A 27,115-nucleotide genomic window follows, 5' to 3' on the forward strand; every position below is an offset into this window, starting at 1 on the left:
TCATTTGGAATTGTTATCCTCACTTAGAAATCCCTCTAAGGGCTCACTCACCCATTTCTGCAATTTTGCAAGCACTCTGCTCTTTAGATTCTGGCTTATTTAGCACTTCATGTTCTTCCTCATCACCTACAACCAATGACAGAGCTCTCAATTATCTTGGCTTGTGTAATGTTTATAAACCCTTAGCCTTTCTCTTTGTCCCTTCTCCTTCAAAATCCTTTCTCTTCCACCTGCCTTTAATCAGTCTCCCCAACTTGTCTGCCACACTGTTTTACACCTCAGTAAAGTGCATTGCAAATATCTTCTCACATAGGAGTGTTGTCATTGCAAAGAGAATACTTCCTGCCTTTCTTGGACAATTTTAACAGCAGGAGGAACAGCCTTGACTTGGTCACCCTCTGAACACAGACCTGGAAGACTTATAATGAAGATAACAAAGTGTGGGGCTGGATGAACACAGCAGGCCAAGCAGCATCTTAGAAGCAGAAAAGCTGACGTTTCGGGCCTAGACCCTTCATCAGGAAAGCTTATACGACTTATAACGAACCATTTTTGGGGTTTTTAACCAGGCCATGAGCAAATCACAAATGGCTGTATGACCAGTCCCCAAAGCATAAAGAGGCCACCAGCTACACAGAGACAGCCTTCCAGCGGCTTCTCAATTTCCATGGGGAGGGGGCGTAGGACCTCTCCCTTCTTGGACACTTCCTTTGGAAGCAGCCCTATGTCGCAAAACCTGCTTAGCAGCACTGATGCCATTGCTGGAGAGATTTCCCTCTGATTGCCAGGCCTGTCTCCTGGCCCATGGCCCATGGCCCATGGCCCAAGGCCCAAGGCCCAAAACATAATCTGTGGGAGATGATGGCCTAGTAGTATTTTTGCTGGACAGTAAATCCAGAAAGTCAGCTAGTATTCTGGTACTCGGGTTTGAATCCTGCCATGGCTGATGGTGGAATTTGAATTCAATTAAAATCTGAAATTATGAGTCTACTGATGACCGTGAATCCATTGTTGATTGTCAGGAAAAACCTATCTGGCTAATTAATGTTCTTTAGGGAAGGAAACTGATATCCTTACTTGGTTTAGCCTACAAATAATTCCAGATCCACAGCAATATGGTGACTCTCAACTGTTCTCTGGGTAATTAGGAAAGGCACCATCGCATGTGAAAACGATAACTATATAGATTGCACTATCAGTGTGGAGAGCCCAGTGATGAGCTTTCAGTTATTGCTGGCCTGGAATCCAAATTTGGTTCCAATGTCAGGACTTACCTTGTGTGGGGAAAGTTCTGGCCTATGTTTATAAGATAGACACTGCAAGTACAAAAAGGACATCTGAATCTGAACGGAAATTGAGATAAAAATGCTCATAATAATTACAAAAGAGGTAGAAAATGAAAAGTCAATTAGTTCCTTTGTAAAATAGCTGGACAACTATGTAACTTACCTTTTGACTCCCGAAGCCTGTTCACAGTCTCTAAAACACAAGCCTGGAGTGTGATGAAACACCCTCTACTTATTTAGAGCAATACAGCCGAGCAAAACTCGATAGTATCAAGGGCAGTTCAGCTCAGTGGAACTTATCCATCATCTTAAACATTTACTTCCTCCCCCAACAGTGTATCATGACTGCTCTGTGTGCTATATACAAGAAGTACCACAAAAACTTGTCAAATCTTCTGTAACAGTAACTACTAACTGGAGAATTTTAAAATCTACAAGGACAAGGACAGCAGATCTGTTGAACACTCTGTTCGCCTTCAAGGGTGATTTGTTTGTTATTGATTTGATTGACTTCATTGTTCGTGTATCTCTCTCTGTAGTTATTGAGGATATGGTCACCCAGAGGGGAGTTTTCCTGTAACACTGCTCCCAGATGTGTTCATACCACAACACCTAGCTATATGGACAAAAAAAAATTACTTTTGTATGCTACTGTGGATTTTCCATTCTCCATTAATCTTGTTATCTTGACTACAGTTGCTTTCAGTCTACTGCAAGGAACCTAAATCAAACAAAATTGATCATTCATTTGGAGAAGATTTTTTTAAAAAAATGGTCATTTAACAATTTTCATAGACAAAATTTGATCATTATAGGCTTGCCACATTTAATGATAATGAAAATTCTGTAAAATCAATGTTAAAAACTATTTTGAGTTGTCCCCCCTGCTCATTTTTTACTCTGATGAAAAGGACGTGACAGATGTTCTGCCTCTTCTCTCCAGCCTCCACCATTAACAATCAGTGGTCTACTAACTGGGACCTATGCTGAAAGTAATTCAATATCTGTCCATTTCTTTGTGGCCTGGTCTCCATTCATCACTCCCTGCTAAAACACACACACCAAGGCTCCATGTGAAATTCAAATTGATTTGGTGAAAGGAGGAATTGTGAAAATGCCAGTCCAATTTATAGAGAAGGTTGGAGGTGTCGTTGACAGTATAGAGGGCTGTTGTAGGCTGCAGCGGGACATTGACAGGATGCAGAGATGGGCTGAGAGGTGGCAGATGGAGTTCAACCTGGATAAATGCGAGGTGATGCATTTTGGAAGGTCGAATTTGAAAGCTGAGTACAGGATTAAGGATAGGATTCTTGGCAGTGTGGAGGAACAGGGGGATCTTGGTGTGCAGATACATAGATCCCTTAAAATGGCCACCCAAGTGGACAGGGTTGTTAAGAAAGCATATGGTGTTTTGGCTTTCATTAACAGGGGGATTGAGTTTATGAGTTGTGAGATCTTGTTGCAGCTCTATAAAACTTTGGTTAGACCGCACTTGGAATACTGCGTCCAGTTCTGGTCGCCCTATTATAGGAAAGATGTGGATGCTTTGGAGAGGGTTCAGAGGAGGTTTACCAGGATGCTGCCTGGACTGGAGGGCTTATCTTTTGAAGAGAGGTTGACTGAGCTCGGACTTTTTTCATTGGAGGAAAGGAGGAGGAGAGGGAACCTAATTGAGGTATACAAGATAATGAGAGGCATAGATAGAGTTGATAGCCAGGGACTATTTCCCAGGGCAGAAATGGCTAACATGAGGGGTCATAGTTTTAAGCTGGTTGGAGGAAAGTATAGAGGGGATGTCAGAGGCGGGTTCTTTACACAGAGTTGTAAGAGCATGGAATGCATTGCCAGCAGCAGTTGTGGAAGCAAGGTCATTGGGGACATTTAAGAGACTGCTGGACATGCATATGGTCACAGACATTTGAGGGTGCATACATGAGGATCAATGGTTGGCACAACATTGTGGGCTGAAGGGCCTGTTCTGTGCTGTACTGTTCTATGTTCTATGTTCTATGTTCTATATACTTTTATAAAGTACATCATGTTTTGGTCATCCTCTGTAAAAGTCTTTGTTTCACCTCAATTCTGCAATAGTGTTCATTTGCAACCTTCTAGAGGACACTGCTTTATTCAGTATGGACTAAAATACATAGACTGAAATATAGAATAAATCACTGACCTAATGCAGACAAAACACTTTAGTTCAAATGCAAACTGTGCATTGTAGGCAGTAAACATCTTCCTGAGGATATAAGGTTTCCATGGCAATATAATCTGAAACAATAAATTAATACACATATCGAACTGGAGTAAAACTTTTATGTAGCATTTATATTACGTGCAGTTATATCATTGTAAACAATATAACATACAGCAACACAGCATGATAACAGGTCATTACAAATGGAAATTTTGGCTTTGTTAAATATCTGTTATATCATGACTCTGAACATTCTGTTGAAATTCCTCTGCTATTGCTTGTTGTCTAAAAGTCATATTTTGCATTGTGAGAGTGGTTGCTGTAGCACAGACTCCATACTCTCCATTGATGATATTTCTGGGTGAATCGTATTGTTCTTTTGGTCCATTGGCCTGCAAGGAGGAGCGGCCAAAGGCAGGGAACAGCCTCCAGTCCCGTAGGTTCCACATCTCCATGCTCTGGGCCCTACTTCTGTCACTGAAGCAGGGATTGGAACTCAGTGATGACCTCCTGTCATTGCCATTGAAAATAATGGAGCCACCATCCACTGAATCTTTCCTTTGCTGATCAAGAGAATTAATCTTCCAGTTATAATTGTAAACCCGCCAGGCCGGTCGTCTCCTGCGATGACACTGGCATTTCAGAATCCGGGTAAAAGCTCGTTTAAATTCTTTACTATTACAAGAGTAAATAATGGGGTTTACACAACTGTTAGAGTAACCCAGCCAAAATACAACTTTGAAGACAGTTTCAGTTGGCTTCAAGGAGGGAAAGAATGAACCTACAAAGAAAAAAGTAGATAGAAGTTACATTCCCATAATAGTAAATAAGCAGATTAATAATGAATACTGTATATTTAACTATTAATATTAAACTAGAGTGTTATAGCACTTAAATCACAACCTGAAATTGCTAGTGTTTTTTCTTTAAATTGCATTCTTTTTTAGCTTAATTTACTTCATGAAGTTTGGTGTACTTTCATCTTGAAATTTATTAAATGTATTCACTTTTGGCACCCAAGCACTGAGACATTCTGTGTTCTGCATTAATTTTTGTCCTTTCCTAGGGTTGGGACTTTCAAATCTCTTTATACAGGGATCCCAAAAGTAAATGCTTTGAAACCTTCTATATGAGACTTCTGTCAATGTAAGAATACGTTTTAACAGTGTCAACTTAGACCTGCTGTACCTGTAGGTGGCATGGTAATGGGCGTTCACAGTGCTAAATAGCTATCAAAGTAATGAAAGTCTGGTATGATGTTTTGGGTCTGGGAATCAGCTTTGCAATTTGAGATCAGAGCCACTGGGTGTCAGCATATATGTACATGACTGTAATTATCGTCAGCCATTAACATAGCGCTCAAAGAATAATTTCATATAAAGGAAATGAAATCTAAATATGGATCACTGAAAGGAGTCTCAGTTCTGCTAACATTATTTACAAACCAATCCATTTATTTAACAGCTTGGACAATTTCACCCTCTAACAATTTCCACATTTGCTCAGCCTTCAGCTCAGCAATCTTATAGGCGAAGTATACTTACCTGGCTGGGACCAAAGATTAGATTTGCCGTGGACAGTATTGATTGAAGAGCCCTCTTTACTAAAAATATGGCTGCAAAGAAATAGTTTTGGGCCATTCTTCATCATAACTACTTGGAATTTCCTTCCCAGATCTCATGTGAGATATTGCTATGGAAAATCTGCTTCTCCTACTCACTATCATGATTCTTGCCTTTACCTTATTAACATCTGCAATGTAATACAAATTTATTACTAATGTTAATATTGCGTTCACTGGAAGGTGTAATTTAGGACCCTGAGAATTACTTACTTCCTGAGTTTTCCACCACAAATTTTCATGGATTTTGATTCTTCTGAACAACACCACCACAACTTCCTCAGCCTTGCCCTAAACACATTCATATCTCATTATGATTTGAATCAGTGTGAAATTTGTTCATGTTTCCAACAAAATATTTCTCTGTAACTAATGAAGATGGTGAGCTATGCAAAATAGTTCATTGACTGACATGTAAAATCAAACCAAGAGCCTCAGGATCATATGCTTCATGATGTTCATAATTTTATTACATTCCACACCCAATCACACAAAAAGAAACATTAAGACAACAAAGGCTGTGGCCCAACTCTGAAATCAAAGAATTTCCATTCAGTAACTTTGGCACTTGACATATGAAGTAATGTGATAACATCATATGTAATATTACGCACTGACTGTCACACTAAACATGCTAAAACAGGACTTAACAAAATATGTGGTGCCTCTGATGCCTCGCTCCTTGTTTTTAAATGTGCTTAGAGTGTGTGTCTGAAGGAGCTAATGCACCACAATTTAAAGCTGACACTTATGCTGCACATTGGCTTCTGAGGAAAAAAATATGCTGAGATAGGTTAGGTTTTGTGTGTAGCTCACTGATTTGTCCTTGAGTTTATAATAAATGTCTTGCATTTATGCTGACAGCTGGTTGCCGTGTTCTGTTGGAATTTGGAGCAGCTGTTTACAGTCGCAATATATCCAAACATTAGTACAGAGAGCCGCACGAAAACACATAGGCAATCAAAATGAAAGTCAGCAGTGGAACTTGTAGAACAATGCGGATATAATCTCTGGTTTCACATGAGTTAAATGCTGGTAGGGCATCAGATACCGAAGATAATACATCCAACAAAAAGATGAGTGAGGAAATCAAATCTTCTATCAGGATTCATTAGTGGACAACTTTAATTCATAGATCTGCTCTTCTATTGGCTAACACATGGGCACTTAAAGTATTGAAACAATAAATTTTTAAAATGGTCATCTGTGACTAAATAAGTACAAGATGTCACATACTCATTTCCCTTATGCTGGCCTGGAATGCTCAACTAATTGGTGCAGTCAATGCACGCTTATTTAAAATGAAATAATTTCAAGTGGAGGGTGCTATTGCTTTAAGTAGCTTGGTGCCTTAAGTTATTATTGAGCTGGAGCCATTGGAACCAATACTGTACTATGTCTGTAATTACTCCCTACCAGGAGATCTACTGACATGATATGCCTGTATGCTCTTCTACTTTGCACTATCCTCACACATCACTATATCTTGTCTGTAGTCATTCTGTGGCATCTGTCAAATGGATCAATTCTACTTTAAGCTGACTTGTACTTTGTCTTCTGGAAGAGATCTCTGTTGCTTTTTAGCTCTGATTAAATGGCCAAATACTGACATTTCCTACCTCAGTGAGATGTTTTAAGAGTTCATTTTGCTTCTGCATTTTGAATACTTTTTAATTTGCGTTGTGTCTCTGTGTGTAACTTTTAGCATACGTTGTAACATTTATATTTCAAAAGCGTCTGCTTTCTTTCTAAATGTTTGTTTTGTCCAAGTTTATGAGAATACAGAGTGTCTACAGATAGAATGTAACATGTTATGAAGTTTTTTTTCCTTTATGTTAACTTGAGTTTTCCTGTTAACACATTCTTAATCTTTATAAAATTATGACTGATTATCTCTATCCTTTTCTAACTTCTGCATTACATTTATCATTTTTTGTAATTATGTGTCCTGTATGAACTAAGTTTTTGACTTGTTCCACCGTGATGCTATACACTTTAATTTTCACTCTAGTTGATTCTAATGCTCTTCTCCTAACTATCATCATTATGTCTTTCTGAAACTGATACCCAATTTATATTAAAATCTTCTAAATTTTACTTGATCTATGATCACAACAGATGGTGGAATTTGAATTCAATAAATACCTGGAATTAAGAATCTAATGATGACCATGAATCCATTGTTGATTTTTGGAAAAACCCATCTGGTTCACTAATATCCTTTAGGAAAGGAACCTGCCATCCTTACCTGGTCTGGTCTACATGTGATTCCAGACCCATGGCAATGTGGTTGACTCTTAACTGCCCTCTGAGTAATTAGGAATGGACAACAAATGCTGCCTGGCCTGCAACGCCCTCATTCCATGAATGAACAAAGAAATAAAAATGTCAGACTTGCGCCACCTACAGCATTATGGTATGGTTACCTATTACCATTTTGAATTTACATTCTAATCCGTTAACTACTGCCAAGATATTTCTTTGCTGTGAGGATATTGCATACTAAGAACAAAATATTGAACCTTTGGAGGAATAATCATAAAATTTGCGATTTGTTCAGCACAGGAGGCTAGTCAGCTCATCATGCTAATACTGGCTTTTTGAAAGAGTTGTCCAAGTACTTCAACTGGGCTGTTCTCTCCCCATAGCCCTGAAAATCTTTCCTTTTGAAATATATGTATCAAATTTCCTATTAAAACTTTCATTTAAATCTCTTTCTACATACACGTTGCCTCACCTACTGTTCTGTCTTTGTAAAATATTCCTTAATGTCCTGTTTTAAGACCATCATCTTGATAACTTGATCTCTCTATCTTATATTAGTTTGTACAGTTTTAAATTACATGTTACTTTGGTTGTACCCTCAGCATGAAACTCATACCTATCATGTTATTCCAGCCATTTAATTTGTCTCCAGTACCATCTTATTTTTGATTGTTTTGTAATTATCTCTCTGTTCAATTAAGTGGATCACAAATTAACCCTTCACTTGCTATTCTGCTGTTGACATTTTACTCACACCAGGTGATACTTTTGATCACCTGCAGAGACTTGTTATTAAGTCAGTCAACACTGCACTCACAATAGTTGTATGATCTTTTGATCTCTCTGCCTATAAATTCTGTGCCTGTGTGCTTCAAACCTTGTGATTTTGAATAAATCTGTTGAACTTTAATTTGTTGTCTTGTGACTTCTGACCTACCATTCTTTCATGTAATCTAATGACTTGCTACAACGAAACTCTCCTCATCCGGCCTTTGATTATTTTACCAGTTATTTAAATCTATGTCTTCTTGTTGTAAATTTTCTTGCCAATGGAAACAATTCCATCCAGTTCATTCCATTGGAAGTGTTTATAATTTTACAATTTTAAGCATGTTTTTAAAATCTCCTGATAACTCCTTATGTTTTAAGAGCCTACAGCTCAGTTTCTCTAATCTCTCCCTATAACTGCTATCCGTCATCTCAAGTACCAATCTAGCAAATTTACCCTGCACCATCTCTAAGGCCTAATGTTGAACTGAGACATTACCTTTGTTCAAGATTATTAACATGCGGAATTCCCAATCTCAGTTTCATTGCCAACATCACTGGAGTTATTACAATTTATTAGTCTAAACTCAGTTGAGGATAAGAAGGAGCAGAGAGAATTGTGAAATCATGGCAGGGGTTGGGATGTTGTTACATCTTAAAGCAAAGAGGTAAATGAGATACAAGGGATTATTATTTCAAATAAAAGTATGTCAAAACAAAGTTTTCACATCTTGTTAATCTTTTCAGAAATTTCCACATTCTTAAATCACAGCATCAACTTTCAATACTAATATCAAGCATTTGTTTGCAATATTGCAGAGCAAAACCTCTAGCGACATGTATCATGACTGCAATATTCTGGAAATTCAATGAAGAATAAACAGATATTAGGCAATGTGATTTATTGTCAAGATAAAGCATGTAATCAAATGAAACCAAACAGCTTCCATGCAAGCAAGTGCTTGGCAATGGTAGAAGAAACAGCAGATCTAGTGGGTAAGATGCAATTAAGGTTCTGGGTCCTCATTAAATGAATAAGGTAAGTAATGGAACTGTGGTGTGTCTTCATTCATGATAACAAAGTGTGGGGCTGGATGAACACAGCAGGCCAAGCAGCATCTTAGAAGCACAAAAACAGACGTTTCGGGCCTAGACCCTTCATCATAAACAGGGTCTAGGCCCGAAACATCAGCTTTCCTGCTCCTAAGATTCTGCTTGGTCTGCTGTGTTCATTCAGCCCCACACTTTGTTATCTTGGATTCTCCAGCATCTGTAGCTCCCATTATCATAGAACATAGAACATAGAACATAGAACAATACAGCGCAGTGCAGGCCCTTCGGCCCTCGATGTTGTGCTGACCTGTGAACTAATCTAAGCCCCTCCCCCTACATGATCCCATCATTATCCATATGCTTATCCAAGGACTGTTTAAACACCCCTAATGTGGCTGAGTTAATGACATTGGCAGGCAGGGCGTTCCATACCCTTACCACTCTCTGAGTAAAGAACCTGCCTCTGACATCTGTCTTAAATCTATCACCCCTCAACTTATAGCTATGCCCCCTTGTACAAGCTGAAGCCATCATCTTCGGAAAAAGACTGTCACTGTCCACCCTATCTAATCCTCTGATCATCTTGTATGTCTCTATTAAATCACCTCTTAGCCTCCTTCTCTCCAATGAGAACAGACCCAAGTCTCTCAGCCTTTCTCCATAGGCCCTACGCTCCAGACCAGGCAACATCTTGGTAAATCTCCTCTGCACCTTTTCCAGTGCTTCCACATCCTTCCTGTAATGGGGCGACCAGAACTGCACGCAATATTCCAAATGAGGCTGCACTAGTGTTTTGTACAGTTGCAGCATGACATCACAGCTCTGGAACTCAATCACTCTACCAATAAAACCTAACATACCGTAAGCCTTCTTAACGGCACTATCAACCTGGGTGGCAACTTTCAGGGATCTATGTACATGGACACCAAGATCCCTCTGCATATCCACACTACCAAGAATCTTTCCATTGACCCGGTATTCTGTCTTTCTATTATTCCTCCCAAAGTGCATCACCTCACATTTATCCGTATTAAACTCCATTTGCCACCTTTCAGCCCAATTCTGCAGTTTATCCAAGTCTCCCGGCAACCTGCAGCCTGCAACCTGCAACCTGCAACCTGCAACATTCTACCACTCCACTGACTTAAGTGTCATCTGCAAACTTACTAACCCATCCATCTATGTGTGCGCCCACGTCATTTATAAAAATGGCAAACAGCAGTGGTCCCAAAACAGATCCTTGAGGGACACCACTAGTAACTGTACTCCAGGCTGAATATTTTCCATCAACCACCACTTGTTGCCTTCTTACAAAAAGCCAGTTTCTAATTCAAACTGCTAAATCTCCCTCAATCCCGCGCCTCTGTATTTTTTCCAATAGCCTACCATGTGGAAGCTTATCAAAGGCTTTACTGAAGTCCACGTACACCACGTCAACTGCCCTTTCCTCATCCACACGCTTGGTCACCTTCTCAAAAAACTCACTGAGGTTAGTGAGACACGACCTGCCCTTGACGAATCCATGCTGACTATCTCCAATCAAATTGTTGCTTGCTAGTTGACTATAAATCCTATCTCTTATAATCCTTTCCAAAATTTTTACTACTACAGACGTAAGGCTAACAGGTCTATAATTACCTGCGTCATCCCTACTGCCCTTCGTAAACAAGGGCACAACATTTGTAATCCTCCAGTCCTCTGGTACTAAACCTGTAGACAAGAGGACTCAAAGATCAAGGCCAAAGGCTCTGCCACCTCCTCTCTAGCTTCCCCGATAATCCTCAGAAAAATCCCATCTGGTCCAAGGGATTTATCTACCTTCACATTTCTAGAATTGATAACACCTCCTCCTTACTAACCTTAATCCTTTCAATTCTAGTAGCCCGTAACTCAGTCATCTCCTCTACAATATTCTCCTGTTCCTCAGTGAAAACAGATGTGGAATAATCATTTAGCACCTCTCCAATTTCCACAGGGTCCGCACACAACTTCCCACTTCTGTCTTTGACTGACCCTATTCCTACCCTAGTCATCCTCTTATTCCTCACATATCTAAATTATCTCTGCATCTTCATTCACAGTGGATTTGTACTTGCACTGAATTATTCATAATTTTGTTTTTTAAATCAAACACACTGAGACACTTAAATAAACTGAATAGTGAATAAAAGAGAACATTTACAAATTAATGGCATGCCTGGTATTTTTATGTGAACAGCAGTAATACCATGGAAAACACCCAACGAAGTATGAAATAAAAGTACCACCGCTTATTCTATTTTTGACATGCGCAGCGGCTATTTGCCTACTTTGTCACCCACCCCTTCACTAGCATTCAGCAGCCTAGGCAGATTGACTCAAGATAATACTGATTGTCTAGATACAGAATTGACGCAGTAACTAACAATGCAGAGGAAAGCCAAATAATGAGATACTGTAAGTGGATAATGAAACTCTCATATGGAATCTCAGTATCAATCAGCACCTGACTATTTGAAGTTTGAATGCTGGTCTTGGGGATTCTGAAAAGAAAAGCAAATTGAAGAGGACAGAGAGGAAAATGAAATTCAAAGACTCTTCAAAAGATTTGCAATTGGTAGAATAGAGGAATTTAAACTATATGAGAGAAAATTATTGGAGAAATTTAAGAACTGAAAGCTGACAAATTCCTAAAAAAAGTGCTGGCTTACATCCTAAAAGATATAGCTGAAGAAATATTGAATACACTGGTTATGGTTTTCTAAAATTCTGTAGCTTATAGAATCATTCCAAGTAGGTTAGAAGTAAGGAAGTGTAACGTTGCTATTTGAAAAAGGATCAGAAGTCATACGACACCAGATTATAGTCCAACAACTTTATTTAAAATTGCAAGCTTTTGGAGCACTACATCTTCGTCAGGTGAAGTGAAAAGAATTACACATGCATGGAATTTAGATTAGATTAGATTCCCCACAGTGTAGAAACAGGCCCTTTGGCCCAACAAGTCCACACTGCCCCTTGTAGCATCCCACTCAGACCCATTCCCTTATAACCCACATGCCCCTGGACACTATGGGCAATTTAGCATGGCCAATCCACCTAGCCTGCACATCTTTGGACTGTGGGAGGAAACCGGAGCACCTGGAGAAAACCCAGGCAGACATGGGGAGAATATGCAAACTCTGCACAGACAGTTACCCAAGGCTGGAATCGAACACAGGCCCTGGGTGCTGTGAGGTGGCAGACCTAATCACTGAGCCACCATGCTGCCCCTAATATAGGCAGAGAGATCAAAAGGTCATACTATTAGCATGAATGGAATGTCTACAGACTGAATTATAAGTTTCCGCAGGTGATCAAAAGTGTCAGACGGTGTGAGTAAAGTGTCAACAGTTGAACAGCAAGTGAAGGCATGACCTATAATCAGATTAATTGAGGCAGAGAGATAATTACAAATAATTAAAAAATAAGGTGGTGCTGGAAACAAACCGAATAGCTGCTATAACATTAAAAGGTAAAAGAGTTGCATGTCGAGGGTCGAACCATTCAAGAAAGGAATGGCAGAGAAAACAGAGAGCTACAGGTTAGTTACTCTGTATCAGTCAGTGGTAAATGTTGAAATATATCATTAAGGAATCCTTAACAATGTAGTTAGAAAATAATTTTATGATCAGAAAGATCAACATGGTTTAACAAAAGGGAGATAATGCTCAACCAATTCAGTAGAAATTTTATAGGATGTAACTAAGAGGGTAACAAAAATAAGTGTTGGTGGATGCACTTGGACAACCATATAAAAAAATTGATAAGGGCGCACACAAATGTATCAGCAAAGATGAAGGACTGCCTCATGGATAGAAAGCAGACAATGGGGCTAAAAACTTTTAAATTCCAGGCAGTAACTAGTGCAAAGCTGCAGGGATCAATGCTGGGCATCAGCCATTTACAATATTTGTAAATGACTTCGACAAACAGACTGAAGATAAGACTTCTAAGTTTGGTGGTGATGCAATCTATCTGAGAATGCAAGCTGTGAGGTTACAAAGAGGTATAGACAGGCCAAACACATGGGGAAGAAAGGGTGACAAATGGAGTATGATGTGGGAAAGCATAATCCCGCAAATAAGAATACAAAAGCAAAATATTTTTTAAATGTTTACGCTTTTAAATATTGACATTTAAAGAGATTTATGTGTATTAAACAGGGAACACAGAAAGTCACCATTTTTTAAAGTTCTCCACAACATTTGAGCTGAACTGTAAAGCATTGGATTTATTGCCTATCCAAGTTATTCTATTTGCAGATACAGCAAGAATTATCAAATTCAGGGTATCAAATTACATCAGCGATAATGGGAACTGCAGATGCTGGAGAATCTGAGATAACAAGGTGTGGAGCTGGATGAACATAGCAGGCCAAGCAGCATCTTAGGAGCAGGAAAGCTGACCCTTGAAGGGTCTAGGCCCCAAACGTCAGCTTTCCTGCTCCTAAGATGCTGCTTGGCCTGCTGTGTTCATCCAGCTCTACACCTTGCTGTATCAAATTGCATGTTGGTTTCCATTGCAATTAGAGACCAAAACATAAAGTCTTGAGACAATGAGTTAGGGCTCTGGAGTACTGAGTGTAGATTTTGTTTAATACTTAGTGAAGATATACTTGGGTTAGATATAGTACAGCAAATGTTCTCAAGAATGGTTCCTGGAATGATACGATTGTCCAAAGATGAGAGGCGAGTAAATTACTCTCTATGGATTTATAAGAATGAGAAGTGATATCAGAGATATACAATATTTTAAAGAGGCTTGTGAGCTAGAAATTGTTTCTCTTGCCTAGGCAATCTGAAATATAGAGTCTACAGCACAGAAAAAGGTCCTTTGGCCCAATGGGTTTGCACTGAAGCCTTATGATAAGAAAACAATTTCTGTATATCACAGCATTTATGTGGACCTGTCAGAGAAGATGACTGTGCTTTTTGGCACCAATGTACTTTTTTATGCCCATACTTTGTCTTTTATCATGTGGTTAATATACCACGGTTTGGTTATACTTACATTAGGAAGAGAATAAGCTATCTTCTTCATCCCTGTTTGCTCATGTGAATCTTCCAATCTAGATCAATGCAGTCTGGTGGTGTTCGTACAGAGTCTGTTGTAGATTCTAACTCCACCAAAACTGCTCGAATTATGCTAGTGATGCGCCACTCTGAGACATTGTTGCAATGTTATTCCAGGATGAAGAGGCCTTCACACAAAACTTTGACATATAAATTAGTTCCTCATTTCTGGCTCAGAGATGCATGCTTGGGCCTATTCTTGTTTGTAAAGCTGGTGCTTGATTTCATGCAGGCAATATGGACTTTTTCCATTGAATCCCAAACAGTGTGGAACCATGCCATTTAGCCCAACAAATCCACACTAACCCTCCCAAGACCATCCCGCCCAGATACATTCCCATTCCTGTAAACCTCCATTTCCCAAGTCTAAGCCACCTAACCTATACATTCCTAAACACTACCGCTAATTTAGCGTGGCCAATCCACCTAACTTGCACATCTTTGGACAGTTGATGTCAAGTCCTTCCTGGAGATTCTGGTGACCTCTGTCTTCAGGGCGTACAAGGTTTGTCTGGAGAATCCTACTCTTTTGGTTTTTCTGTGAACATAGAAACTCCTATTTAACCCATAGATCCTAAATAATTCCTACAATTAAATGGTGTTGACTAGTAAATCAATGTGAGCGTGGGAGATAGTCCTCTGATCTCCCCTGACCTATGCATGATTGAGGGCTTGGGCATGAGACAGTAGGGGTGACCACCAACCCATGATCATTCTGAGCACAGTAGTCCCTCTATTCCTGTGGTGTCCCTTCTACAAGAATGTCCAACACAAATACCTGTTCCCTAGGCCACATGTGGTGAGTATACTATCACTATAGATATTAACTAAATATACTCAAGAAAGTTTAGACTTATCCTTTGCCAAAAACCTCATTGACATGGAAAATTAAGTCTATTAAGTGTGGATAGTCATCTTTTCAGATTTACGATAGTTCAGTGCATTTTTTTAATATTTGTTTTTTTTTAAATTCCTCTCTTTTTACAAGTTTTCAATTCCGTCTTTCTTTGCCTCTCTTTATTAAACTTTCATTATTAATTTAATATTTGATTTAATTGTTCGAATTTACATCTTCTGGTTCAGAATCCATCTTGTGCAGTAACAATGATTCAATCTGATTTGTTGTGGGTGAACAGTTGCTTGACATGATCACACAAATTTCATATACCCAACTGAGATTGTTTGCAACCCCATTTACAGTGACTTACCAGGCAAAATCTCATAGAATTTAAATAAGTGGGCAAAATGAAGTTTCATTTCATGGTAGCAGTAACTTCTGACTCTATTCACACACACTGTAATGTACATTTTTCATTTATGCTCTTAGATCTTCGGATGTTGCAGTAAACACATTAACATATGCTCATAACTGTTAAAGAAATGCATACTATCCTATTGCTATATAACATATATTTTATTAAATTATAATTACAAAGCAGTAACAGGAAGAAAAAATGCAATTACTTTAAAATGTTTGGGGAATCTTTTATAGGCTTTAAAATATTTGAAGATTTTAAGTACTTGTATCAATTATAAAGATCTTAGCCATTTGAATCAATTAGAAGAAATATTAATCCATATAACCCGGGAAATCTTGGCTTGGAAGCAATGTCCAAAATTGAAAAATTAATAATGTGGAAGTCATGCAGAAGAACAGAGAAGCTACTTATGGATTTCTTCAGCATCAACTCTCACCTAGGCTTCAATTATCTTAGGTCCACCCAGGAGGTTAAAAATCATCAGCCCATTTGACTAGTAAATCAATGTGAGGGTGGGAGGTAGTCCTCTGATCTCCTCTGATCTATGCATGATTGAGGGCTTGGACATGAGGCAGTAGAGGTGAGAACCAATCCATGCTTATTCTGAGCACAGCAGTCCCTCTATTCCTGCGGTGTCCCTCCTACAAGAATGTCCTTCACAAATACCTGTTCCCTAGGTCACATTTCTAACCTGAGATTCGGAGAATGCTGCACAAGAAGCAGGAACAACCACCCTATGGCATTTTTTTAGAGCTAGTAGGAACTGCAGATGTTGGAGAATCTGAGATAGCAAGGTGTAGAGCTGGATGAACACAGCAGGCCAAGCAGCATTAGAGGAGCAGAAAAGCTGATATTTTGGGCCTAGAACCTTCTTCTGATTTCTGAAGAAGGGTCTAGGCCCGAAACACCAGCTTTCCTACTCCTCTGATGCTGCTTGGCCTGCTGTGTTCGTCCAGCTCTACACCTTGTTATCCCCATATGGCACTGCTGAGTTCTACAGTTACCAGCTTCTGATTGGCCAGCAGGACCTGGCGAGTAGGATTTTCACAATCATTATCCTAATCCTGGTTGAAAGCCAGACAGTGAGCAGTTAGTTGCCTGATTTCTGGAAGATTCAGTCAGCTAACAGGGCAAAACTTCTTCTACACTAATCTCACCTATTTTTAGAGATGTTCAGAAAATGTAAAGTTTCTGCCTATAGTAACAATCCATATTTCCATTATAATGGGTCTAGTGCTCCAGTAAGATTTATTCCTTCATTGAAACTCAAGCAGCACTAATATGAAATAACAGAAACAACTCTATCAGTATAGATATGCACATTACAATTACAGCAATGCATAACTTTACATGTTCATATTCATTCATTTTGATTGACAAAAGCATAGACACAAATCCAATGACAATACATCCTGATTTCTATATTTAATGGTACACATTACACAATGCCTATACAATTTATTGATAGACAGTGCTCTATAATGACAGCATTTATATTGAAGATTTATAGTTACAGAAATATGTGCATTGTCTCCATTATATTATTACATGCCTGAAGTCAGCTTTAGAACAAAGAACAAAGAACAAAGAAAATTACAGAACAGGAACAGGCCTTTTGGCCTTCCAAGCATGCGCTGATCGAGATCCTCTGTCTAACCTGTCATCTATTTTCTAAGGGTCTGTGCCCATTTGCTCCCTGCCCATCCACGTACCAGTCCAGATATATCTTAAAAGACCACCTCCACTGGCAATGCATTTCAGGCAGCCACCACCCTCTGCATAAAGAACTTTCCACGCATATCTCCCTTAAACTTCCCTCCTCTCACTTTGAACTCATGACCCCTAGTAATTGAGTCCCCCACTCTGGGAAAAAGCTTCTTGCTATCCACCCTGTCTATACCCCTCATGATTTTGTAGACCTCAATCAGGTCCCCCCTCAATCTCCGTCTTGCTAATGAAAATAATCCTAATCTACTCAACCTCTCTTCATAGCTAGCACCCTCCATACAGGCAGTACCCTGGTGAACCTCCTCTGCATCATCTCCAAAGTGTCCACATCCTTTTGGTAATGTGGCAACCAGAATTGTACACAATACTCTAAATGTGGCCGAACCAAAGTATTATACAACTGTAACATGACCTGCCAACTCTTGTACTCAATACCCTGTCCGATGAAGGAAAGCATGCCGTATGCCTTCTTGACCACCCTGTTGACTGCGTTGCCACCTTCAAGGAACAATAGACCTGAACACCCAGATCTCTCTGTTCATCAATTTTCCCTAGGACTTTTCCATTTACTGTATATACATTTTGTCAGGTAGATGTACTTAGGAAGATTACCTCTCTCGAGCACTTACGGGTGAGCAATAATGGTATTATTTGAAAACATGTGCACGAGGAAAGAAATCCTTGATCGATTCATTATATTTCTATGCATGACGTTAGAGAAATTCATATCTAGCTGTGATTCAGAGTGCTGATAGGTGTTCTTACATATCAGCCTTTGTGATAAAACGGATAAGCAACAGCATGTGGTTAACCCGTCATCTGTCCTTTCTTTCAAAATGAACGTAAGAAACCATTTGCCATTATTTCAAATTGTGTTACAACTATTGCTGCTATCTAACTCCTGATGCAATTAACTTTCCAAAGATAGATATTTAGATAGGTAAATGCCAGGTTTATTACTAGATATTTGCTCCGCAAAAGCTTATCTCACTCCTGTAATAAATCTAATTTAGGGCTATTTTCACGGAGAGTTTTCAGTCAGCCTGTATGGCACCAAATATGCCAATGTAATCATGTTTATTACTTAAAATGATTTAATTTAAATTACTTTTATTAAATTATCCACCAACTACGGATACAAATAAGCTAAAGATGTCTACACAAATTAAGGGAAATAAAATAAAAGCTTAGAATGTGATTATATAAATGATGACAATCATAAATTAAGCTAATAGACAAGAATATTGTAAACACATCATGCATGTAGTTGTTATTACCTTTTTTAATAAAATGATACATAGTTTAAAATGGTCTCAGAACAGTATTACGGAGAAGAAGGAAAAGAAATATATTTAGTCATGAGTAAAACCCCAATTTTATGATGTAAATTTTACTTTTGCTCAAAGTGTAACACTGTTTTATTAGAAACTTGCTTCCTATTTTTGCTTAAACACAATCATATCCTCTTATTAACACAGATTGACTTGAAGCACAACATGTGCCTAGTTAATGATGGTTCATAGAGAATGGCACCCTGTTCCTCCTTAACAGCTGTATGCTATTTCAGGACTGTAACTATATACACCTCAAATATTTACTGTCATCACCTAGGAGGTCATTTATAACAGTTTGCTTTGATGTAAATGGATTGTTTGGACTAAAACTCAAAAGTTAATTTATATATAAATTCATATAAATTTCATTGCATTAAATAATTAAGTATTATATTACCTATGTGACACTTATCCTCATAATAATTAATGCAAGACTTTTTGGTGAATTGAATGTTGAGCATAAACCGAATGAATGTTATCGCAGCATGCAATGTGGCTTTACAGTGGATCCAATGTTTGCAATGCGTGTTAACAACTGACAAGTGAATTACAGAAGAAAGCAAGAAGGTTGATTACCAGGAAAGAAAATAAGCATTCGGATCTAATCTAACTGTCACTACTTAAAGTGTACTTTTGTCTTCAATAGGTGTTTGTCTGCTAGCATCCTAGACATGGGCCTGTTTATTTTAGAAACGGTAGCAGAGTTTTTGGCTCAGAAATGGGCTGCTGGTACAATTGGGCTACCCAACAGTTAATGTAATGCTATAAGCATATGTTTCTTTTACATTTTCTCTCATGCATGTATCTAGTTTTCTCTTAAATGAATCAATATTGGTTCATTCAAATGCTCCACATACAATGAGTTCCACATTCTACTCTCACTGTGTAAAGAGGTTCCTCCTGATTACCTTAATCCTCATTTTGATGCAAGATTTATCCCAAGAAGTTCAGCATGCATTCTCGTGCCATTATGAACAGCTACAAACTAAAATGGGCTTTTTACGTTAGTTCTATCATGATTTGACAGAAAGGGCATGCACTTTAATAAAAAAATAACGGCTCAATGAGCATTCAACAAGTCACCGAAATAATCTGGCACGCTTCGTAACAACGTAACAGATACCTGCATTGTTGAGGAGAGTCTGAATGTTGTTTCTGGCTCATTGAGTGGAAGGTCTCTGCAGAGATGTTCCAATGTCATTCAGATATTATGATATTAAAATTTTGGAGGCCTGTGTTGCTTTCACTAACTAAACACTACAGTGTTTATGGGAGCTGTGCGAATTTGGGGCTGGGAGTCCTGACAAGCAACATCTGGAAAAATCGTTGCAGAAACTAAGACACAAAAGGAACAATATAATCCATCATTAGTAAAATCCTTTATTTTAGAAGACGACAGTTCTTATTTTGTTGCTGTCTTTTTAGTTCAGTTTGCAAACTTAAAATGACTTTAACGAAGTAGACTTCCAGCTATTTGCCTTTGACCCGAAATTGTCATGTTATAAATCAGCCAGGAATTTATGGCAATTTTGATGCTTTTTTTAAACGGAAAAAAAGGGAACCAGTCTTCAACTTGGTGAGTTGGGGGCGCAGTGTGGGGGAGAGTTTTCACAAAATGGTTGAATATGAGGCTAATGGGGAACTATCGCCGCAGCTGCCGGAACCAGATCGTTCATAGTAGTAGTTACAATTATCCGCTAAATAATGCGAGAAAGTATTAAAGATGAAACATTATGTTCTTGCCGAAGTGCGTGAAATAAAAGTCTAAAGCCGGTGAACCAAATGCCAACATTTTCTGAAGTAGCCCACATATCCTGAGTTCCTGTCCAAATCTTCACTTTTATTTTGTTCTTACCCCCGCCTCCCACGCCCCCGCCCCCAACCCCAAATTCAGTATCAGGCAAAGACAAAGAAAGGTTGGGAAACGTCCCGCCCTATTTTAACAAAAAGCATTATATTACCAAATAACATAAGCGCTGTCGCGAAGTGAATAACTGATAATCCCCGTGGCAACTTTATGCTTCTATCGCTATATGTGTGAACAAACTTCCCACAGATGGGATGAAGGCTGGAATATATTAATACACTGAAGTCACTGATGCAGGATTGAAAAAAATGATCTTGGTAGAATTTTGGCTCTGAACATCCTAAACTGCTAAGTCTACAGAATTCCTTTGAGGGTTCCGCCGAACTACTGAGGTTTGATCCAAAGCCCTGATTCTTAATGGTTTCAATTTTCAATTGCTAATGCCGATTTAATGCAAATATAGTTTATGATTATATCTTCCCCTACAAGTTCCAACATTTCTGCGCCATGTCCAAAGGCAATTTTAAATTTATAACAGCAAGTTGTTGCGGATGCTGAAGATGTTAAATATTAGCAGGAAGTGCTGGGAAAATCAGTTCCGAAGTAAAGTCACTTTGGGTATTAACTCAATTCCTCTCTCCAAAGGTGCAGTGTTGCTTCAATAATATATTAGAGTGAGGTCTCTACAAAATTACATGCGCCCCATTTACTGCAATTATTTAATTCCATTTAATTTCGTAAACATGTTTCTTCACGACTTTTTATTTCCCTCTTGTGTGGTGGAATATTAATTTCGAGATTAAAGTCCCTAAACTTGAAACAAGAGTAGCGAAACACAGAACGTAAAAAATTGAACTTTGGAATAGGAAACTGTTCAGCAGCTTCAGCCAACTTACCATTAAATTATGACTGATCTCCAGTTTGTTCTATAGTTCTTTATACGTTTCCAAATCTAGCAATCTCAATCTTCCAATTTCTTTGGATCGACTTCATTGAATTGCTTTGTCTTCTTAAACAGCTCCATCGGACCACCATCTGATCTTAATGAGATAGGTTTTCGAGAAGCAATTCTGTCATTTGATCATTCTATGTTTGCTTATGGGGTGATGGTTGGGCTCGTGTGATGCAGTGGTACCGTCCCTATCTCTGGGCCGAATCTCACATGTTCCAGAGGCTGCCATAACATGCCTGATCAGCTTGATCGTCTGCAAGGTTTTTGGACCACATTCGTCAATGAGACAAAGGAAGTGGTGCGGAATCCACTGTGCACTAAAACAGCAGTCTTCTGGTTATATTTGAGAACATAAATAAAAGATACTGAGAGAGGCATTTCTTGACAGTAAGTATATAAAGTAACCATCGTCCCACTCATAGAGAAAGACAGTTGGTAAGTGAGTTTAATCTGAAGGCGACTAAACCTCAGGCAAGGGGTGAAGTTGAGAAGGTGAAATCTTCGTGAAGACCTCACCTAGTGCGGGAATTGAATCACATGCTTTTGGTATCACTCTGCCGAATAAACGAACTGCCCAGCTAACTGAGCTAATCGACTACAAACTAGGAGAAGGACGATGGGACAGGAGACATTGCTTGTGCAATGGGAACGGAGTGTAAAATAGCCAGGGGCCTGGAGTAGGTTTCGGGGGTACGAAGGCATAAGGCTAGAGAGGATGAACACGAATATGGGACTAATGAAACAAAAAATAAAGAACTGCAGATGCTGGAAATTTGAAACCAGAGCAGAAATTGGCAGAGGAGCTGAGCAGATCTGGCAGCTTCTGTGGAGAGAGACAAACAGAGTTACATTTCGAGTCCAGTGACCCTTCCTCAGCACAGTTCCGAAGAAGAGTCACGAGACTGGGACCGTTCATTCTCTCCACAGATGCTGCCAAACCTTCCGAGTTTCTTCAGCATTTCTGTTTCTGCTGTTGATGAGAAAGTTAAAGTCAATCCTCTCGCGCATGAGTTGCAAGTGAAGCTTGGTATGGTTGCGTGATGATGACTCAGACCTTAATGTACATGCAATTATAGACCAGGAAATTATTCTTCTCTGTCCCTGTTCATGATGCATGCAAGTGAGGGGAAATGAGGAAATGCTTCTTTGCATATGTGTGCATATATTGAACAAACATCTTTGGTATACTTTGTCCTGCACGTTATGTGTAAAGAAACTCCATCACCACAACTTACATTTATATAGCCACATCAACATGGAAAAACAACATGAATACATGTTTTTAAGAAGGAATTTAGAGCAAGCGGAAAAAAAAGGAGTTTGGGGCGTTTGTAACAAAGGACTCCAGATAAAGGGAGGAGAAAGGCTCTAGAAGACTGTTGACACAAGGAGAATATTGTGTTTGTGGTTTGAGAAAACTGCCAGGCAATGTAGGCCAAGAACACTGGGACGACAGACAAGTGACAAATGGTGTTGCAATAGCATTTTAGATGGATGGAAATTTATGGAGCGTAGAGAACGGGACACCAGCCAGGAGGTTTTGAAGCAATTAAGACTGGAGCTAATAAAAACATAGATCATTAATTTCCAATGTTCATGTAAAAACACAGGAATGTAGACGTTCTTAGCAGGCATTTTTATGAGTCAAATATAACTTTGACGTCCTCACTGAAAATGTTCATATGCGCTGCTGATATTTGTCAAACAAGCTACCAATCAATGCAAAACGATATAGTCATCATTGGTTACTTTGGAACTTGGCTCTTTATTGGCATTGAAGTTATGACTGAAGTTATAATTTGAAGGTACACTTTACGCAAATATAACAAAGACTCTTCGGCAGTTTTATATTTTGGCTTTAGTCATATTGAAGAATTAAACTAATTAGCATAAGCAACTAGTGTTTAAGCAGAATGCAGTCCATTTCATGTAATGAAGCAATTCAGTGCTGCAATCCTGAGATGCTAACTTTTGAGGTTCAGGGTTGCTCTGTTTAGCTACCTACGCTTCCATGCCTCCGACAGTCAGACATGTTTATCTTGTTTTATACATTAAATTCTCTCTTTGCATCTCGTATTGCTTTGTATTCAACCCAGATCTGTCATTTCACCACCTTCCTTTTTCCACTTCAAGCCATTTACAAGTTATCATATGCCTTTGCCATCGCCAAAATCACTCTCTTCCTTTATTCTTTCCTTTTACGGTGTTCTTTTTAGGTCTGATAAGAGTTGTTTCAAATAATCGTTCTTTCCAAAGCGTAAACGCCTATGTTCTCTCCCCAAATACTATCTGAACCGTGGATTTGTTTTTCCGGTTATTTTTCAGACATTCAGTATGTGTAGATTTTTCTCCAACTTTTGTTTAGACTCTTGATAATAGTCTCTGCAGGTTTCAGTTTTGTTTAGCTTGATAAACAGAATGGGTACCACCGAGTTCAAGATGATTATTTTCGATAATGTGATTAGTTTAATAAGTTCCTCACGATAGAGTCACGCAATTTAGCATCTTCGGATAATGTGAAATATTTGCATTCACGTTACCCTGCGCTGGAAACAAAATATTATTTTGCGATAAATGCAGTTTGTCTCCCTTAATAAGACGGAATTAATTCTGCGAAATGATAACAATCTTGTGGTCCACTGACATTATCCCTACCTCGATAACCGAAGGTCCAGGTTCACGTCCCGGAGGTTTGTGTCATCCTACTCCAGCAAGGGTGTCTAAGAATATTTGAAATCTAAATGTGGCATCAAAAGGCTAAACATTGGTAAGTGGCCACCTAACTGCTTTGATGGGAATGTATTCGATACGGTTATTGACCTGGTGAAGTTAACTTGGAAACACACCTGCAGATATCTGAGTGCTGCTTCCAAATGAAAGGACTCTTGACTGAAAATCCACATTTAATTATTTTCTGAAACACGTTATTATTTTGATTCATTCCTTTTTCTCCTGTAATATATTCTGGTTAATGTCAAGGTATCAACTTCTAGAACGTGTCATTATTAGGTTCATAGTTCATTCTGAAAGAATTCTAAACTCCGATCCAGTGACGATTGAAATTAACTGACCTTCAACCTACGGTTTCCAAATTAGAACTCCCTTCTCTCTGCTTTAGCAATATATGTGAACAAGTCTTCGCTGTCTTAAGAGTGCGTATTTATAAATGATACTTTGGATGAAGAAAATGGAACGAAGGGAAATTTAGTGCAACATTTTGAAATGAAACTTTTAATGCTGATATTGATACCTTTAGCGAGAGCTACTTTCAGAGGGTTTTGTCCGTTTGGATTGACTGCCTCCCACCAAAAACCTGTGACTGCAATTTGCCCGATCTTATTGTTAAACTAAAGTGCCGATCCAACAATGATCACATCATCTGCATCCACAGAAGCGAGATCCAGGAGCAGCCGGAGCAATGTGTTTAAGACAATAAACGACTGATCTATCGTCTATTGCCCTGAACAAGGCACAATAATATGATCGAATAACCTCCACATGTGACAAAACACAGATGCTACATACTACGGGTGCTGGAAATCTGAGATCAAAACAACAGAGAAGCTGAAAGAACTCAGATCTGTATGAAATCATCGACCTGAAGCATTATCTCTGTTTATCTCCATCGATGTTGTCTGACATGGTGAGATGATCCACTTTGTTTTTTATCAGGTTTCCATACTGTTCAGTCATTGATTTCGGTAGAGGGTGCAAACCTCTCTACTTCCGTCCCCACACTGAAGGCCTTTTTTCTCTAAGACTTATTAAAAATGAATGAAATGCTTAATTAACGCCAGAAAGCAAACGTAATTTACTTAAAGCCCAGAGCTAATCAATGGGAGAGGTGTAGCAACGTATGAAACCTATTTTTGGCCCCAAAACCAATCGGTGTGCCCTAGTTTCATTAACTGGTCGGAAGTGGGTCCACTGCAAGTTTTCAACTTCTAAGAACAAAGTGCTACGACAGAGAGAAAATCCACTCGATTTATTGCAGGTTTAAGAGGCTCAACAGATTCAGCTAACATCCAAAATAAAACCTCCCTGAAATAGGAGCAACGCGTCTGCTAGATCCATGGACGGCGCTAAACATTCAAAAGTTGATGCTGTACAGTAAATTCCCAGCCAAAAGTGTCAGGGAGCGATTGCAATACTTACATATACATTCATTGGTCAGCGAAGTCTCTTCGTAAAACCTGTAAGTGGCTATTTCAAGTAATAAATATTGGGCATCACCATGATGATTTAAGTCATAGGCATTGGATTTTCATCACAATCCAATAAAAAAACAAAAGTGAATATTAGCTCCTCAAATGGTGGCGAGGTTAGTCTGCATATAAGCTTCTACTTACCAAGGGGAAGAGCGATGAAGAATGGCAGCCAGCATAGGATAAACATGCCCATGACAATGCCAAGGGTCTTCGCGGCCTTCTTCTCCCTGGAGAACTTGAGAAGGCGGACGGAAAGGGAACTTCTAATGTGGTGCCCTTTGGACCTGGAGAGAATGGACTCATCTTGAATATTCCTGCAATGGATGCGCAAAGCCAACTCGCTGGAGTTTGATGTCTCCCTCATCACCCCGGCCTCTAGGTTCTTGGTTGTTCGCTTGGCCACAATGTACACCCTGGCATACATCACCAGGATGACAGTCAAGGGGATATAAAATGAACCCAAGGACGAGAAGAGAGCATAGCCAGCATCTTCCGTGATCTGGCACTCAGTCTCATCAGGAGGCGCTGGCTGTTTCCAACCCAAGAGGGGGCCGATGGAGATGACTATGGACAAGAGCCAGACCCCAACCACGACCAACACGGCTTTCTTCTCGGTGACAATGGAAGGATAGCGCAGGGAGTACCGAACCCCGATATAACGGTCTATTGAAATGGCACACAGGCTCATGATGGAGGCAGTGCAACAGAGCACGTCAACTGCAGCCCAAATATCGCAAAAAATCCTCCCAAATATCCAATAGCCTACAATCTCAAGTGTGGCTGAGAAAGGCAACACGGTTGTGCTGAGGAGCAAGTCTGCGATTGCCAGGTTTATGATAAAGTAGTTCGTGGTTGTCTGTAAGTGCCGGTTGAAAGATACCGAGAGGATGACTAAAATGTTACCGACCAGCGCGAATAATATGAAGAGAACTAGAACCAGTCCGAGAACCGCGCCTTTACTCGGGCTCAGCGAGATGCCGTTCTGGGAGGTCCCGTTTGAGATGTTACTCGTCAAGTTGGTGTCGTAGAAAAAGGGCTCCGGGGATGATCGGTTGTCGCCTCCACCGCCAGCAGAGTGCACAGAATTCATGTTAACGATCATTCTCCATTTCAGCTTATGTGACGGCGAAGCGCTGAAGTCCCATCACAAACATAGCTATCCGCAGTCAGGACTCAACAGGAAAGTTGTCCAGTACAGAGGAGGCTCCAGTTCCCTCTCTGGCAAGCCCCACTCGCCACCAGGGATTTCGCAGCAGCACAGCAGTCTCACGGTCATTTGGAGGGAGCCCTAGAGTATGTTTCTCCGTTCCGCTGTGTTAGCGCCTCCCTACTGTTCTGTGTTTTTATATATAAACGCTTCAGGCAAAACAACACACACATACAAAGATGTCAAAGGTGCTGGCTCCGGCTGACGTCAGGATCTGGCTAAAATAATCACTGAACATTTTGTGAAAGATCAGAGCAAGACCCAAACCGGGGGAGGAGGCACAGCACTCTCAGGAGTGGGAGTAAAAAGGCTGGGCGATATATGCAGAACATGGGTG

General features: G+C 39.5%; 1 protein-coding gene across 1 annotated transcript; it reads right to left on the minus strand.

The window, feature by feature from the left end:
- Positions 1-3,598: 3,598 nt before the first annotated feature.
- Positions 3,599-26,965, minus strand: LOC125458302 (alpha-1A adrenergic receptor-like). Its single transcript, XM_048543483.2, has 2 exons — positions 25,713-26,965; positions 3,599-4,264 (listed from the first exon to the last, which is right to left on the minus strand). Exons 1-2 carry the CDS (start codon positions 26,671-26,673, stop codon positions 3,705-3,707), a joined length of 1,521 nt encoding a protein of 506 aa, XP_048399440.1. The 5' UTR covers positions 26,674-26,965; the 3' UTR covers positions 3,599-3,704.
- Between the last annotated feature and the right edge of the window lie 150 nt (positions 26,966-27,115).

Source organism: Stegostoma tigrinum, chromosome 13 (genome assembly GCF_030684315.1).
Source record: "Stegostoma tigrinum isolate sSteTig4 chromosome 13, sSteTig4.hap1, whole genome shotgun sequence".
Lineage (NCBI taxonomy): Eukaryota > Metazoa > Chordata > Chondrichthyes > Orectolobiformes > Stegostomatidae > Stegostoma > Stegostoma tigrinum.

Bases quoted from the DNA above. Each gene is read 5' to 3' on its own strand.
- LOC125458302 (XM_048543483.2), bottom strand. From the start codon at position 26,673: ATGATCGTTAACATGAATTCTGTGCACTCTGCTGGCGGTGGAGGCGAC. The intron at 4,265-25,712 runs GTAAGTAGAAGC...TTTTCTTTGTAG, and splicing joins CTTCATCGCTCTTCCCCTTG to GTTCATTCTTTCCCTCCTTG.